This window comes from Geotrypetes seraphini, chromosome 14, assembly GCF_902459505.1.
Source record: "Geotrypetes seraphini chromosome 14, aGeoSer1.1, whole genome shotgun sequence".
In the NCBI taxonomy this organism is placed as follows: Eukaryota; Metazoa; Chordata; class Amphibia; order Gymnophiona; family Dermophiidae; genus Geotrypetes; species Geotrypetes seraphini.
The window spans coordinates 4,270,797-4,288,035 of record NC_047097.1 but is presented as its reverse complement, the minus strand read 5'-3'; the positions used below and the strand labels follow the sequence as shown (position 1 = coordinate 4,288,035).

At 41.6% G+C, this 17,239-nt stretch overlaps 1 protein-coding gene across 1 annotated transcript; it reads right to left on the bottom strand.

Moving 5' to 3' along the window:
• Window positions 1-249: 249 nt before the first annotated feature.
• On the bottom strand, window positions 250-16,761 carry SH2D7 (SH2 domain containing 7). Its single transcript, XM_033920949.1, has 6 exons — window positions 16,589-16,761; window positions 12,061-12,150; window positions 9,007-9,172; window positions 7,496-7,762; window positions 4,616-5,596; window positions 250-1,328 (listed from the first exon to the last, which is right to left on the bottom strand). The coding sequence occupies exons 1-6, from the start codon at window positions 16,690-16,692 to the stop codon at window positions 1,281-1,283; spliced, it is 1,656 nt and encodes a 551-aa protein (XP_033776840.1). The 5' UTR covers window positions 16,693-16,761; the 3' UTR covers window positions 250-1,280.
• Window positions 16,762-17,239: the final 478 nt, after the last annotated feature.

The following is a 17,239-nucleotide window of genomic DNA, read 5'->3' as shown; positions in this document are numbered from 1 at the left end:
CCTCCTCCCATGTATATAGAGGATGTACAGTTATTCACACCTTCTCTTACATGGTCTCATTCACTTCTCACTGCACAGTGTTCATATTGTTTACACTAACTTCATTTTTCGTATTTTCCCCATAAAATTTCCTCCGCTTAGGACCCCTGAGGAAGGAGCGTTTTCCGAAACACGGACCGTGTCAGGTCCTTTGGACTCGCACACAAGAACCAAAACTTTTCATTATTTTATCATTATTGGGGGTTGTTGTTTTTTTTTTACTGATTTCTGGAATGTTACATTGTGTCTTCTTTAATAAAGATTAGTTTTTATACCTTGTACATCGCATCTGCAGATTTGGTTTTTTTTTTCTTGTTTTGGTTTTTCGACTTTGCGCTAATTTGTTTGGATTGTTTTGTATAGAGGATGTACGGCCATTCCTGGGCAGGAGTGGAAGCAGCTGCAGCACCTGCGGTCTTTGCTTTCCAAAGAGCTTTTCAGTTAAATCAGGGGTAGGGAACTCCGGTCCTCGAGAGCCGTATTCCAGTCTTGTTTTCAGGATTTCCCTAATGAATATGCATTGAAAGCAGTGAATGCAAATAGATCTCATGCATATTCATTGGGAAAATCCTGAAAACCCGACTGGAATACGGCTCTCGAGGAACGGAGTTCCATACCCCTGAGTTAAATTAACCCCATGTCAGTAGATATTCAACAGGCCAAAACCATCAAGGGTGAATAAAGCAGAATATGGCAGCATATAACGAGCTGCAAAGTCTAACACAACCTTTCACAAAGTTTGTATTGAGCTCAGAAAAGTCACTTCAAAGGTTATCTGTGCTGGAGCCTTTTTTTTTTCCTTTAATTTTATTTTAATAAAGGATGGATGAACTCCTTTGCCGACAGAAGGCAAGCAGCCCTAGACGTAACAAGCTATGTACTGAAGGTACAAGCTATAGTACCTTGCCCTACTGGACAGAGGTTCAAGCATTTCTTTAATTTAGAGTGATTACATTAGTGTGCACTGGTTCAATCCTTTTTTTGCTCAGTTGCTTACAATTAGGCGGAACTAATGTACCTATCAATTCGCTATCCACAGAATGAGCAAGAGCTTTTGCTCAGAAAACCATGCGCTTCCCAAAAGAGCCTTTCCATTCTAACTATAAAGTAATTATCCTAACTCAAACATCTCTCTTCCCATCTTTTATATAGTCTTTGAAATTCTCTGAAAACATTTCTTCATGTGACTCCCAAGGTATATACGATTAAATGTATATAATACGCAAAGCTCTACATTCTCCTTATTTATTCTTTCGGTCAACAAAAAAGAATCTTCTTCGTTTGTCATTCTGCAACAAAAGAAACAGCCATGTTAAAAAGGTACAAAATTAGATGTTGCACTTTAAAGAATAAAGGAGGTTAACATGCAAAAGCCTTTATCTGAATAACAGCACCTTTCATCCAGGTAAGTGCTGCTGCCTGTGACATTTAGAGGTGCTAGCCATATAAATTCTAGAATTTGGGAGCCTACATCTTTAGTCCAAGCATACATTCAAGGGGTCACTGAAACGTTCTCAGCCCAAGCAAGAAGAGAATGATTTTGAACCATGAAACTTACAAGCCATGATTTGGAGCCATGAAACTTATTCCACACTTTTCTTGACACTTTTCATTTCAATGAGGCAAATGCATCTAGCAAATGGGCACAAGTAAAGGGAAACCAAACCATTGTGACATCACTGATGAGATTGGCTCTTAGGCATTGGTGGAATGAGGCATTATGACATCACAATACAAGGGGCCACTAAAAAGTTCTCAGCCTAACCAAGAAGAGAATGATGTGGAGCCATGAAACTTACAAGCTATTCCACACTTTTCTTGACACTTTTCATTTCAATGAGGCAAATGTATCTAGCACAGAGATCTCAAAGTCCCTCCTTGAGGGCCGCGATCCAGTCGGGTTTTCAGGATTTCCCCAATGAATATGCATTGAAAGCAGTGCATGCACATAGATCTCATGCATATTCATTGGGGAAATCCTGAAAACCCGACTGGATTGCGGCCCTCAAGGAGGGACCTTGAGACCCCTGATCTAGCAAATGGGCACAAGTAGAGGGAAACCAAGCCATTGTGACATCACTGATGAGACTGGCTCTTAGGCATTGGTGGAATGAGGCATTATGACATCACAATACAAGGGGCCACTGAAAAGTTCTCAGCCCAACCAAGAAGAGAATGATGTGGAGCCATGAAACTTACAAGCTATTCCACACTTTTCTTGAGACTTTTCATTTCAATGAGGCAAATGCATCTAGCAAATGGGCACAAGTAGAGGGAAGCCAAGCCATTGTGACATCACTGATGAGATTGGCTCTTAGGCATTGGTGGAATGAGGCATTATGACATCACAATACAAGGGGCCACTAAAAGGTTCTCAGCCTAACCAAGAAGAGAATGATGTGGAGCCATGAAACTTACAAGCTATTCCACACTTGTAAGTTTCATGGTTCCACATCATTCTCTTCTTGCTTGGGCTGAGAACTTTTCAGTGGCCCCTCATAATGGAACATTGTAAAAATGCCCAGGGTATAAATTAAGATGTTTTTTTCCCTAAACCTGTTTCAAAAACGGCTAAGTACCAAAAAGGTACCCAAACTGACCAGATGACTGCTGGAGGGATAAAAGGCATGATCCCCCTTAATCTCTCAATGGTCATTGACCCCCGTCCCTTCCCCCTACAAGGTGAAAGTGACAATATATGCCAAGATCTATGACAGCTGCAGATACAATAGTCATTCCTCGTACAGCAACAAGCAGGTCCCTGGTGTAGCCTAGTGGTTGGTGCAGTGTTGAGAAGGGGAGCCAGGTCCATATCGCAGTCTAACTAGTACTCTTGTAGTAGAAGGTGTGAGCAACCCAAAACCCACAAAATACCTATTAAACCCACATCTGTGAGCTCCTTTTACTATGCTACGTTCGGGCATTGATGCGTGGAATAGCGCGCTCTAAATTTCCGCACGTACTAGACGCTAATGCCAGCATTGAGCTGGCGTTAGTTCTAGCCGCGTAGCGTGGGTTTAGCGCACGCTAAAATGCTGTGTGCGCTAAAAACGCTAACGCAGCTGAGTAAAAGGAGCCCTGTATGCATAAGGGCTATTGTAGTGGTGCACAGTTGAGTACAGTACATTTTTTACTATTTCTGGAGGGTCACTATATAATATAAGGGGGTTATATTGTGATGTATACCTGGGACCTTTTAGGTGAAGTTCACTGCCATACCCCCTAGGCTGCCCCCACTGCTTTGCTGGGATCTCTGTATGACTAGTCTAGTAAGAATACTGGCACCCAGACATCATAGTGGCTTGTTTTTGTGCATTTCTTCCCTTGAGGTTTTTTTTTTTTTAAATGGCCCTTAAAGAAAGATGCACTGAGCACAAAAACATCTAAAACAGGGCGATTTTCAAACTAAAAAGGTAGGCGCTTTTCTGGTTTGATAGTACCATGTTTAGCCCTGGATTTTTAGACATTTTTTTACAAATCATTCAAAATCAGATTTGAACGTCATGTCAAACATGTCCCTCCATGTGTTCAGTAATTTTGTTGTTTATAATAGCTTCTACCATTTTGCCAGGTACCAACATCAGGCTATAGTTTCTTGAATCACCATTGGAACTCTACTTGACGTTATGTTGGCCACCGTCCAATCTTCAGGTATCATGGCTAATTTAAATGTGTTACAGATTTTCAATATTAGAGCTACAATTTCATTTTTGAGTTTCTTCTGTATCCTGGGGTGTGTACCATCCAGTCTACATGATTTGGTGCTCTTTAACTTGTTGATTTGGTTCGTTAGATCTTCTAGTTTCACTGAGATTTGTTTCAGTCCCTCCATATTGTTACTATTTGGATAGTGGCACTGACTATCCAGATATTTTTTGACTACTGCAGGTGGTGTTTTAAAATAAACTGCAACTGCATAGGCTGAGTATAGATCTGTGAACTGAAAAAAAAACCAACCCACCCCACAATGTTTTTTGTCGTATCTTTCACAGTCGATTCTTATGAAATTTAGTGTGTCATGTCCTGAATGAAGTTGATGTACAATGTTGTAAATATTTCCCACCACACCACAACACTACCTTGTGAAAATGAATTGTTGCTATGGGATACAACGCAGAAACACCTTCTTAGCTTGCTCTCTCCTTTTCTGGGCTCTGGGAGTCTCTTCCTGTAGCTACAGGGCTTTATGGGGATGGTAGTCTCTCCCTTTTTTTAAAATGAATAACCATTTTATATATCACCTTTTCTTTACATAGACAAACAGGTTCTGTAACTCTTATCTATTACTCTTTTGTAACAGGGTACAACCTGTACCTGTCAGAATAAATACTTGGAGAAAAGCATGGTGTAGCCTAATGGTTAGTGCAGTGGGCTAGGAAGCTGTGTTTGATTCTCATTGTGGTTCCTTGTAATCTTGGGCAAATCACTTAACTCTCTGTTGCCTCAGGTACTAAAAGCTTAGATTATGAGCTCGCTAGGAACAGAGAACTGCTTTGGTTGTACCACAGAAAGGGAGTACATCAAGAATCTAATATTAAATACAATTGGAAGAAAAACAATCTAAGATGCACATTACCTTTTGAATGGGTTTTGATTTTATCTCTGCAACCTTCAAAAAATTCAGAGGAAGCTGTTCATAGGTGTTATCTGAATCTCCAGCTGAACTATTGGAGGGACGCTCTGGAATCCTTTCATAGGTATCTTCAGCCCCGGCGTTCAGAGCTGTAGACTCTTCATGGACGTTAGTGCAGGCGTGTGCTATGAAAGGAAACTTGGACAGCTGGTCTGAATCTTGAGAATAACCAGCAGGCTTTGAGCATCCCACAAGAATATGTTCATAGGTATTATTAGTGGGAGTGGCTCTAGATGAAGGAGGCTTTGGAGAGTTTAGCTGATGAATCTGTTTATCTATGGAGCCAGAAGGTGTATCACAGAAGTTGTTATCATTCTTTAGTCCCTCAATGCAGCTGAATGACGTGGCATAGCTTGAAAACTGCTGTCCCGGAGGCTCAGCCTCAAAAAAGATCCTCGTCTTATTAGCTAATTGAGGTGACGGCACACAGGGCGCTGGGGGTAGAGTATTTGATGCTATCTTTGTGGTTTCTGTAGGTGTGGCTTCAGTACATGATAAAGTAAAACTGCTGTGAGCTCCAGAAGGTAACGACTTGCTTCTATCATGTTGGTAGTTAACCTCAGAGTAGACTATTTCAGGAAGATTGGATGTTTTGCAATTATTTTTCTGACTGGACGGTGATTCCTTAAGCATAGAATAAATGGTACTTATGTTCTTGGCTTGTAAATGACTTGCGTTATCAGACTCTTTTTGGTTCTTCATCTTTTCTTCATATGGTGAGCCAACTGCACTACCAGATGGGACCTTGTGAGGGATGCTGGAGGATGTCTCTAGAGAGAGATGTCTTTCGCCTACAAGTTTCTTGTTTAGCTGGGCATAGATTACACTTCCTTTCTCTATCACATCATCTTTGTCTGTCTCTCTGAAGGCACAGCCCAACAGTAAACTGCTTCTTTCTGGCAGCGGTGGACTCCGATCAAAATACTAATAAAAGAAGGAAAATAAAAACAAGTTAACAGCATTGATCACCCTAGAGAGAGAGAGATCTGGGGGTGATCATGTTGGATGCTATTAAAGTGGTCAAAACAGGTTGATAAAGCAATGGCAAAAAAACAGAAGCCTGTTTGGAAAAAGCATGACCAGCAGGTCAAAGAAGTTGCCTCTGTATAAGGCTTTGGTGAAACTACATCTTCGGTATTGTGTGTACAATTCTGAAGACCATAACTTTAGTGTTGACCCTAAGGGCAGCTGGTCAAGCCTTCTTCATAAAGCATATGGGGATAGACTAAAAAGATATGATAGAGACATTCAAGGTAAAAATGCACAGTATATAGGCCATTTTCGGTTCATGGATAAAAGCACGCGGGACAATTGCGTGAGGACAAAAATGCTAAGACAAATGTGCGTCGGATGTCGGCGCACCGGATTAAAAGGTAACTTTAAAGTGCTCCAAGGCATGGGGGGGAGAGAACCCTCTGATTTTCTTTTGGGCGATGCGAGTATCGTCCAGAAAAACAGTCTTAATAAACAACCTGTTTCTGAATCCAAAGTAAATATAACTATTAATTAATGTATTTGGAGTAGTTGCTATTGAATTTTATGTGGTCCATGAGATCATGTGAAGTATACACAGAAAATGGCCGCACAACAAACATCATTAACCAGAATTTTGTTGTCAGTGGAACCATTGAAGGATAGAACGACAGAACAAGGCTTGTTGACAGTGGGGTCCTATTATTAAGGTGCACTAACCGATTTAGCGTCCACTAAATGATAAGGCGCCCATAGAATATAATGGATGCCTTAGCATTTAGCGTGCGCTAATCTTTAGCGCGCACTAGATCGGTTAGCGGGTCTTAATGAAAGGACCCCAGTGTTAGGAAAGACAGATATGGTAACAGACTATTCTGATAACAATTTATGTTGATTCAGTCAACATATTGAGTGAATTATGTGAGATTGACATGTCATTCACATGGCCCTCTATGTATAAAGGTTGTTCACCCCTGGGTTAGAATACCTCTAGTCCAGGGGTCTCAAAGTCCCTCCTTGAGGGCCGCAATCCAGTCGGGTTTTCAGGATTTCCCCAATGAATATGCATGAGATCTATGTGCATGCACTGCATTCAATGCATATTCATTGGGGAAATCCTGAAAACCCGACTGGATTGCGGCCCTCAAGGATTGACTTTGAGATCCCTGCTCTAGTCAAACTCTTCAGATTTGGGTGTCTTAGAACAGTGGTTCCAAACGCTGTCCTGGAGGACCACCAGGCCAATCGGGTTTTCAGGCTAGCCCTAATGATTATGCATGAGAGAGATTTGCATATAATGGAAGTGGCAGGCATACAAATCTGCTCCATGCATATTCACTAGGGCTATCTTGAAAACCCGATTGACCTGGTGGTCCTCCAGGACAGGGTTGGGAACCACTGTCTTAGAATCCCTAATTGTCTCTTCTGTTGAATTGTTGAGATGTAACCTCAAACTTTGCAAACTCATTGACAGTACGGTCCTATACTATGAAGCTGCCAAAGAAAAAACTACTTCCAGTAGAAAAAGTAAACATATGACAGCAAGCTGCTAGAGCAGGGGTAGGGAACTCCGGTCCTCGAGAGCCGTATTCCAGTAGGGTTTTCAGGATTTCCCCAATGAATATGCATTGAAAGCAGTGCATGCAAATAGATCTCATGCATATTCATTGGGGAAATCCTGTGGGAGAGGAAAAAATAAAGCAAAACAATGAAGACCAAAGTCAAAACACAAGAAAACACCTGAAAAGTGCAGAAGTTTACAATTTTATTGCATTGCATTTTCCACCTGGTCCTGCCACTATCAAGTCTGATATTTAAAAAGTGATAGCAAAACTAGGCTTAGCAGCCTACCTCTGCACTGCAGCTCTTTCTTTCCCTCAGTAAATGCTGCTGCTGCAGCTCTGGCAGGTTTTTTTGACTTTGGGATGGGATGGTGGCTGGATTCTGTTGAAGCACAAGTGTGTTGCTGGGGATCTCTTTTTTCAGCAGGGCAGCTGAGTAGGTCTCAGGTACTTCTTGGGCAGGCAGACCACTAGGATTTTTACCTCTCTGTTTCTTTTGGTGCAGAGAGGATGCCAGATCAATAGAAATTTTATCATACACACTTTTGTCAGGTTCCTGAGGGACAAATACACAAATAAAATACACAAATAAAACAGAATTTTTCTTTTGGTGCCAGTTTAGATAGGCTGTGGGTCAGGTAGTGATCGCAAAGGATATGAAATTTGTGAATTATCTGTTGTCAAATACAGGCAGTCCCCATTTTATGAAAATCCGACTTATGTCGGACTCGTACTTACGAACGGGGGTCCTGCTCTACCTTCAGCGTCCCAAAGCGCCCCTCTCCCTCCCTCCCCAGTCCCAACATGCCCCTCTCCCTTCCTCCATTCTGTATCCCAAGTATGTGCCTCCCTCCAGCGGAGGAGGGAGCTGGCCAAAAGATAAACACTTGCCAGAGGGGGGCATGTACTTGAGGCACAGAATTGAGGGAGGGAGAGGAGCGGGGTGCGTTGGGATTCGGGAGGGAAGGAGCACAAACTTCAGACATAGGATGGAAGGAAGGAAGGAGAGGGCATGAACTTGGGACACAGAATGGAGGGAAGAAGATTAGTTTGGCTGCTGTATTTTGGAATAGCTGTAGTCTTTTATGTTCCTTATCTTTAATACTGGAGTATAAAGAGTCGAAGGTATATGGGGTATATGGAATTGAAGTAATACCGCTTAATGGTAGCCTCTTAATTTTTTTTTTAATGTATATACTGCCTAAAGTCTAGAGACAATTTACAAAAAAACATACAAAATAATTAATAACAATACAACATAGGGATCCTTTTACTAAGGTGCGCTAGCGTTTTTAGTGTACGCACAAGATTAGCACGAGCTATAGTGTGTGCTAATTGAAAAATTACCGCCTGCTTAAAAGGAGGTGGTAGTGACTAGCACGCGCGGCATTTTAGCATGCGCTAGGCACACGCTAAAATCGCTAGCGTGCCTTTGTATAAGGAGCCCATAGACTCTCCTACATCCTCCGCTAGGAACATACTCATTTCATTCACATAAATGCATTGTCCTATAACTAAATCTTAATGAGCTTTTTAAAAGTATCACAGAAATGCTTACTGTATTTTTGTCTACATAAATACATTGACAAATAACTGTGTTTTCAAAAGTTTCTTAAAAGTACCCCTATGTTGATAATTTCCCCCCCAACCATGTTTGGGTTTTTGTTGACTTCTGTCATTCATTCTTACAGAACAAGGATCAGGTACACAGATGGACCAGGAAGAAATCCTTTCTACTATGTCTGGTTGGCCCACAGGAACAAATGCCTATGGTTGTGTTGGGAGGGGGGGGTTACATACCTGTTTACACGGGTCTGTGAGAAATTCTCCAAAGGGCTCAATAGCAGAATTCTGGTAGTACTTTATCAATGCTCTGAGGCTCTTATGGGAGTAGTTATCCCCTGATACAATGTAGTAACCATTTGCTAGTTGGTTAATAATGAAATGACGGCATCGATCTTTACCCCTGGAATCGGAAAGCATTTTGTAAGTCTAAAGGAAAAGTCTTATAAAGCAAGTTCTATAAGGGGCACCCAACCTGACCATCATCCCACATTCCCTCAGAACTCAAAATATATAACTTTTGTACCATGCATGTTGGACACACATACCAACAACGGATAGGAAACTCTGGAATGAGGGGATACAGGATGAAGATTAAAGAGGATAAATTCAAAAGTAACCTCAGAAACTTGATCACACAAAGGGTAGCAAATGTTTGAAACAGGCTCCTGGTGGAGATGGTGGAGACAAAAAAGTGTATCAGAATTCAAGACAACATGGGACAAGTATGATGGATCTCAGGGGGTTGGAGTTGATAGTGGATGGCATGGTTAGGCAGACTAGATAAGCCATATCTGCTTTCATTTTACTATGTTTCTAGGTCCTGCCAATTTGCTTTTCCACTAAGGCAAATACATTATTTTAGTCCTGTTTTAATAGTATACAATAAGCAAAATCTCTCTAGAGAACAGTATTTTCCCTTCTGCATTAACAGAACATAAGAACATTACATTACATAAGTGATTTATACTCCGTCTAACCTTGCAGTTCTAGGCAAATTACAAAAGATATAAGCTGGACATTACCAACATAAGACATATAAAATAGCCTTACTGGGTCAGACCAAAGGTCCATCAAGCCCAGTAGCTCGTTCTCATGGTAGCCAATCCAGGTCACTAGTACCTGGCCAGAAGATTACAGCAGTGTTCTGGAGGGTGCCTAAGGTTACCGGATGCTGGGGTCCACCTTGGGGTTAACACCCAAGAAAAAGATCTGGGCGTCATCCTAGACAATACGATGAAACCTTCCACCCAATGTGTGGCAGCGGCCAAAAAAGCAAACAGGATGATAAGAATGATTAAAAAAGAGATGGTAAACAAGACTAAGAATGTTATAATGCCCATGTATTGCTCCATGGTATGACCTCATCTGGAGTATTGCGTTCAATTTTGGTTTCCTTAACTCAAGAAAGATATAGTGGCACTAGAAAAGGTTCAAATAAGAGCGACCAAGATGATAAAGGGTTTGGAACTCCTCTCGTATGAGGAAAGACTAAAAAGGTTAGGGCTCTTCAGCTTGGAAAAGAAATGGCTGAGGTGAGATATGATTGAAGTCTACAAAATCTTGAGGAGTAGAATGGGTTTAAGTGGATCGATTTTTCACTCTGTCAAAAATTTACAAAGACTAGGGGGACACTCGATGAAGTTACAGGGAAATACTTTTAAAACCAATAGGAGGACATATTTCTTCACTCAGAGAATAGTTAAGCTCTGCAATGCGTTGACAGAGGTTGTGGTAAAAATGGAGAGCGTAGCTGGTTTTAAGAAAGGTTTGGACAATTTCCTGGAGGAAAAGTCCATAGTCTGTTATTGAGAAAGACATGGGGAAAACCACTGCTTGCCCTGGATCGGTAGCATGGAATATTGCTACTCCTTGGGTTTTGGCCAGGTACTAGTGACCTGGATTGGCCACCGTGAGAACGGGCTACTCGGCTTGATGGACCATTGGTCTGACCCAGTAAGGCTATTCTTATGTTCTTAGTGCTCACCTTGGCCCTCACCTGGCCAATCTGTGGTTCAGAATATCCCTAATGAGTATGTGCATGATACATTTGCATATACTGAAAACAATGCATGTGAATATATCTCATGGATATGCATTGGGGTGTCCTGAAAACTTCGCTGGCCAGGTTGAGAATTACCGTCCTAGAGGATCATGAGAGCCGCTTCTTAAATTGTTTTATGATACACAGAGTCTCTCACTAAGTGCAACAAAACTGTCAAGAGCCCCTTGAGAAGACTGTTAGCACATCACTAGGCTACAGTATTTCACTTATGCTGACCTGTAATACAATAATGCTTTTTGCTAAGTGCTCTCACTTACCCTACATTATCCAGAAAAAAATGTATTGATAAAATAAACATTTTCAGGAAAATCTGAAGATTTTCTGTCTAACAGCTAAATTGAATGGACACATGATTGTATAACAGAATAATATTTTTTTTCCAGGAAGCATAAATCATTACAGGCAATAATGTTATATCATAGACAAAACAATCGAGGGAAGCACCAGCAATAAAGGCGTTACTCTCATCTGTATAATCACTGAATTCACTCCCCCTGGTTCATAGACAACCCCGAGAAAGACAAAGGCGCGTGCCGATAATTGAGCGCAAGACAGAGGCGCGCGCTGAAGAAAATTACAGTTTTGAGAGGCTCCGACGGGGGGTTTTGTTGGGGAGCCCCCCCAGTTTACTTAATAGAGATCGCGCCGGTGTTGTGGGGGGGTTTGGGGGGTTGTAACCCTCCACATTTTACTGTAAACTTAACTTTTTCTCTAAAAACAGGGAAAAAGTGAAGTTTTCAGTAAAATGTAGGGGGTTACAACCCCCCACACCCCCCACAACGCCCCCACAACGCGACGTGATCTCTATTAAGTAAAGTGGGGGGGTTCCCCCACACACACCCCCCATCGGAGCCGTAAAAACTGTAATTTTCTGCAGCGCGTGCCTCCGCACTGCGCTCAATTGTCTGCGTGCGCCTTTGTCCCAGCGCGCTTTTGACCTGACACCCTCCCCCTCCCCCCTTTTTGCTAAGCCACGGTGGACGTTTCTACCGCAGCCCAGAGCGCTAAATGTTCTGACCCTGCTCTGGCTCTCATAGAATTCTTATGAACATCGGAACAGCATCAGAGCCCTGAGCCCCAGCCATTGCCCTCAAAAATATGAAAGTGTTGAAACTTTTTCAAGAACTCTCGTACATGAGATGCCATTATATGAGTCTCCTGTCCAATGACTATTGCTGACAAGATCTATAATCTTCAAAAGAGTTTTTCCAACAATGAAGGTTTACCTGTATGACAGTATGTAGCCAATAGCCTTGTCACTTAATCTTATAAGAAAACAGCCCTGGCCTTTTTCTTTCAGCAAATCTTCAGCATCCCTGTTCAAAGACAGTGAGATACACAATAAATGTAACTTATAATAGACTTCTGTTTCAAAGAGCATACCTCTTTAGAATCCAACCTAGTATAAATACAGAGGCATGAAGAAACTGTGACGGGTTTTCAGCTTCCAAGCAGAGCAGGGTTTCAGTGCAAATCAATATATAGATCAGCCATGGTTCAATAATTGTGTTGGGTTCTATAAAATGATACATTGCTGCTGCAGTTCCTTAATATTCAAGTACAGCTCGCATGATACGAACAAACCAAAGGACTCTCCATCTTAAAGCTTTTGGCCTGAGTGTTTGAGCAAGATAAAAATGATATGGATTTATGCTGGTTACCTGTTGTTCTTTTACCCTAGAATTTGTGTGTTTGCTTCACACAAAGATCAATTATGCCCAATAACTACTGGGTTAAGGCAATTATTGGTTGGATTAACATTGACTGCTGTCTCCTGTTACTGCTGTTAGGGCTTCTGTTTTTTTTAATGGCACAGATGTTGTGCATGTGTTACACATACACAATCTGCCAAAAAAAAAAGAAAAAAGCCCCTCACACTGATGGCCCCCATGAACTAGCACCGCAACCCCCCCCTCTCCCCCCATGTCAGCAAAAATGGCAGGAGGGATGCTTACGCCCTCCAGCCTGGCCGAATACCCTACACCAGGGGTGTCCAATGTCGGTCCTCGAGGGCCACAATCCAGTCGGGTTTTCAGGATTTCCCCAATGAATATGCATGAGATCTATTTGCATGCACTGCTTTCAATGCATATTCATTGGGGAAATCCTGAAAACCCGACTGGATTGCGGCCCTCGAGGACCGACATTGGCCACCCCTGCCCTACACCATGCTCCCACTCAGTCCTGGACACCCTGTGCTACTGACCCTCCTCCTTCCTCCCTTCAGAGGGATACAGACGGAGGAGCCTAAGACCCTGATTGGCTCAGACGCCTAAGACCCCTCCTAAGGGCCTTGGGAGGGGCCTTAGGCATCTGAGCCATTCAGGGCCATAGGTTCCTCCCCTTGCATCACATGCTACACTGGAGAGGGAAAGGCTTGTCATTTGCAACTGGTGGGACTAGGAGCTGAAGGGACCGTGCTTCCCAATGTTTAACAAAGGTACGGGGGGGGGGGGGGGGGAAATAGCCAAGCAATGTTAGTACATCAATCACTTGGCTACTTTGTATGGGGTTTTAGCTATTTTGCATGGCCAGATCTGAAAATGGGCGAACAAGGGGAAAAAACACATGATGGGCCATTTTGTGCATTGGGTCTGTAAAAGTGGTCGTTGCTAAAGCTGTGAAAACAGGCTTAGCGACGATAGCTGACTTTAGTGCATCTAGCCCATAGTTCACATAATTAAGGGGGTTATCAAATGAATATGCCTTTTGGAATGGGCTGAATCAAACTGGTCATCTGGTCTTTCATATAAGTGTTTGCATTTCCAATTTATCAAACAAGAGTAAATCAGCTCAGTCAGTCCTTAACGATCTGAAGCCAAACTGAAATCCTATAACAAGTATCACAGTACATCAGTTGAGGCCCATATGAAGTTTAAGTTTGGTTGTTTATGCTTCAGTGTATCATCTGGTCTCATACCTAGCTATCTGGTGGATTCATTCATATTTGTTAATTTAAAACGTTCTAGATGTTGAGACACTCTTTTTACTTTTCCAACTATTAAAGGATGCAAATTTGAAAAAATATCACCAATGTCTTCTGTCCTATCAGGCAGCATCTTGTGATAAGGATTTGAACTCTCTAACTGTGACCTCTAGTACTTATCAACAATTTAGGAGACAGCTCTAAGACTCATCTATTCACTGAAAAAATACGACCACATCACAGAGGCATTCCACGACTCACACTGGCACCCAATACAGGCAAGAATACATTTCAGATTCCATTGCCTACTATTTAAAGCTATAAACGGAGACAGCCCAACCTACTGGAACAACCAACTAATTCAATCCACCTCAACCAAACACAGGAGAACCCACACACTATTCACACACCCTCCCACCAAAAATGTCAAACGAAGAAAACTATATGACAACCTACTGGCCACCAGAGCAGCGAAACTGGACAGACAACTCACCAATCTGCTGTCTCTGACCACAGATTACAAAACCTTCAAAAGAGAAACAAAAACCCTACTCTTCAAAAAAATACATAAAAGCTATATAACACATCCAGATCTGTTCCCAAGTTTCACCTACAATATTATCTACTCCTTAACAAACCTAAAACGCTCAAACTAACCCTTTGTATTTCCTATTCTAAGGTAATCCGCTTAAGTACTTAGTAATATTATAACAATTCTTATGTAATCCGCCTTGAACCGCAAGGTAATGGCAGAATAGAAATCACAAATGTAATTTAAAAACATATTTGTTCGCTAGATTTTTAGGTTAAAAAAAATGTAAACATCAGAGTATTAATTTTTAATAGCTTCTGACAGATAATTGTTGTTAATAAGAACCTTTCCAAATCTTTCATAGACAAGAATGACACAGAAATAAGGGCCCCTTTTCTCAAGCTGCATTAGGGTGCTTTACCGCAGGCCACTATAGCAAAAGCTCCGACACTTATAGAATTCCTATGAGCATCAGAGCTTTTACCACAGCGACCCGTGATATAAAAAAAAAAAAAAAAAACCCTAACGCAGCTTGATTTAAGGGGGCCCTAAAGTTTTTAATTCATTCCCTTGTAGGGACAATAACATTTGAAAATGAAACAAAGCAAAAAATAAATTTCCATCAGTGAACCTAAGCACAAGCTGATTTTTAAAATATTTTTTTAAAATGTAGGCTTCTGTTTCTTTTTTAGAATGATGACGAAGAACTGTTACCTTTTTTTTTCGTCTATTGCTTTATATCAGTTTTATTGTAATTCTTCAAGTAATACTGTGAACTGCTTCGAGCCTTGTAATGATACAGGGAAGATGCAGTATATAAAATGAAAGATTAGATTAAATGCTTTTCATATTTGTTTGCATTTCATTGTAGCTTCTTTAGGATAAAATGTTCCCTGTGAAAGGCTGAAGCATTCAGATAGTGGCACAGTGCCGGTTTCTTACAGGAATTAAAACAAACCTCACACAGAGCCCTGCATCGAATACAATGAACAGTCCTCTACAATTCACCGCATAAGATCCACCCTAGATCAAGGACACAAATCCCAGACGCAAGAGAATCAATACCACAGAAGCCAACTTTCAAAATGATTTTGGAGTGCTTATCCCGAGAAACATCACCATCCTCGGACAAATTTCAGGAGTTAGCTAAACACTGGAGTGCTCAAGCTCCCACTGTACCCAAGAATCATCTCTGGGAATTTCACTTCCGTTACAATCTTCCACCTTTCCTAAGTTCCATTTATGTGTTATTAAGTCCACTGAGCAAAGAATACAAAGTGATTCGACTCTATGGGCTAGATTCACTAAGCAAACCGATCGTGCACCGCTCGGTTTGCGCTCACTTTCAGACTCCGGCTCGATTCACTAGCCTTCCTCCAGACTCCATCCGCACCTGATCCGATCTGCGCATGCAAATGAGGAAAAAGGCATGTAAATTTCTTAACGCGTCGATTCGTGAAACCATTTCGTCCAAACTGACTGGCCTTTCCATTCCAAAAAGTTACAGTTGTTTACATCCTCGTCCACTATTTCTACCTAGCAACTGATGCGTGCCTGTTAAGAACCCCATCAAAAATATATATCTATCCCTCCAAAAATCCTAAATATATCAAAACTTTTAAATATATGTAAACCTTTATGCACATAAGCGTTAGAAATAATTTTTATTTCTTTTTTTTTGGAATGCGCATAGCAAGCGCGGGAGTGAATCTCGGATTTGTAACGCGCGTGGCGAGAAAATCGCGGATTAACCCCGTGCTCTCCTTGCGCATTGTACATTTCAAATAGCAATGCCAAATAACAACAACAAAAAAAAAATCCAAAATCAAATAAAACTTTTATGGGTCAGCTACCCCTCCCCCCTTCCATTTCTATGCAGTGAAGTCGTAAAGAGCTAGTGCATGCGTTATGAGCTTCAAAAACCAACAAGGATACAGTGCGCACGCGTGTCGATCGATGTTTCAGCGCTAATAGCGGCGTGTTTACGACGGGATCATTTGCATGGACAAGCTTTACTGAATCGATCGGCTACACGGATAGGACACGAATAGGATAGATTTCGGGACTTTAGTGAATCCTGCCCTATGTATTTGCAGCTCGGTGTCCGAGGGTCACTTTTTTATGCAGTGTTGAAACCACTCGCCCTTTTCACCTGTTTCAGATGCGAGTGAACAACCCTTGCTAAGCCTTTCATTGCTCCTCTGCAGTGACTCATGCTTTACTCTCTTGCAGAACACAGTACACACACGCTCAGTTTGGCTCAGTAGCAATGACTGCAATGTAGTGTGAGTCTTACTTCCTTGTGATGAATCCGTGGAACCAGTCTGGTGAGGTGCCATTCTGCAGTAACAGAGGTGCTTGGGTCTCTGTGAACCATTTCAGGGTCTCTTCCCTGAGCATCCCTAGGGATGGCGTTTCAGTTTCTGAAGAGGTTTCCTTCGGTAGGCCTAATTGCTTCTTGATAGCATCCATTTTGTTTTCAGATGAAAGCTGGAGTGCTCAAAGCCACAAGAAATAAGTTTGACTGGGCTCACTATATTAAGGACGAGACAAAGGGCTCATTTGCTTATTTTCCTAACTGCATCACTCAGATATCATGCTGTGAATGCTGCTATTGTTTTAAAAATGCTACTGCTTTTCCATTTCAACAGACGTGAAAGCCCTACTGTATCTGAATGTAAGGCACCTTGAGCTAAATCCAAATTCCCTCTCTCCTGGCATCAAAAGCTTAGCACATATGACAATTTTCAAATGTCCTGAAATGTGGAAGCCATATAGAGAAAGAAATATTTTAGTTATTGAAAATAGAAGATTTGCAAAAGAGGCATATACAATACAATATCATCACACTAATATTACAGTAGCGGTATATAAGAAATAAATTACATTACATTACATTAGTGATTTCTATTCCGCCAATACCTTGCAGTTCAAGGCGGATTACAAA

Bases quoted from the DNA above. Each gene is read 5' to 3' on its own strand.
- SH2D7 (XM_033920949.1), bottom strand. From the start codon at position 16,692: ATGCTCAGGGAAGAGACCCTGAAATGGTTCACAGAGACCCAAGCACCT. The intron at 7,763-9,006 runs GTATGTAACCCC...TTTGTCCCTCAG, and splicing joins TCACAGACCCGTGTAAACAG to GAACCTGACAAAAGTGTGTA. The intron at 5,597-7,495 runs GTAGGCTGCTAA...TTCTTTTATTAG, and splicing joins GAAAGAGCTGCAGTGCAGAG to TATTTTGATCGGAGTCCACC.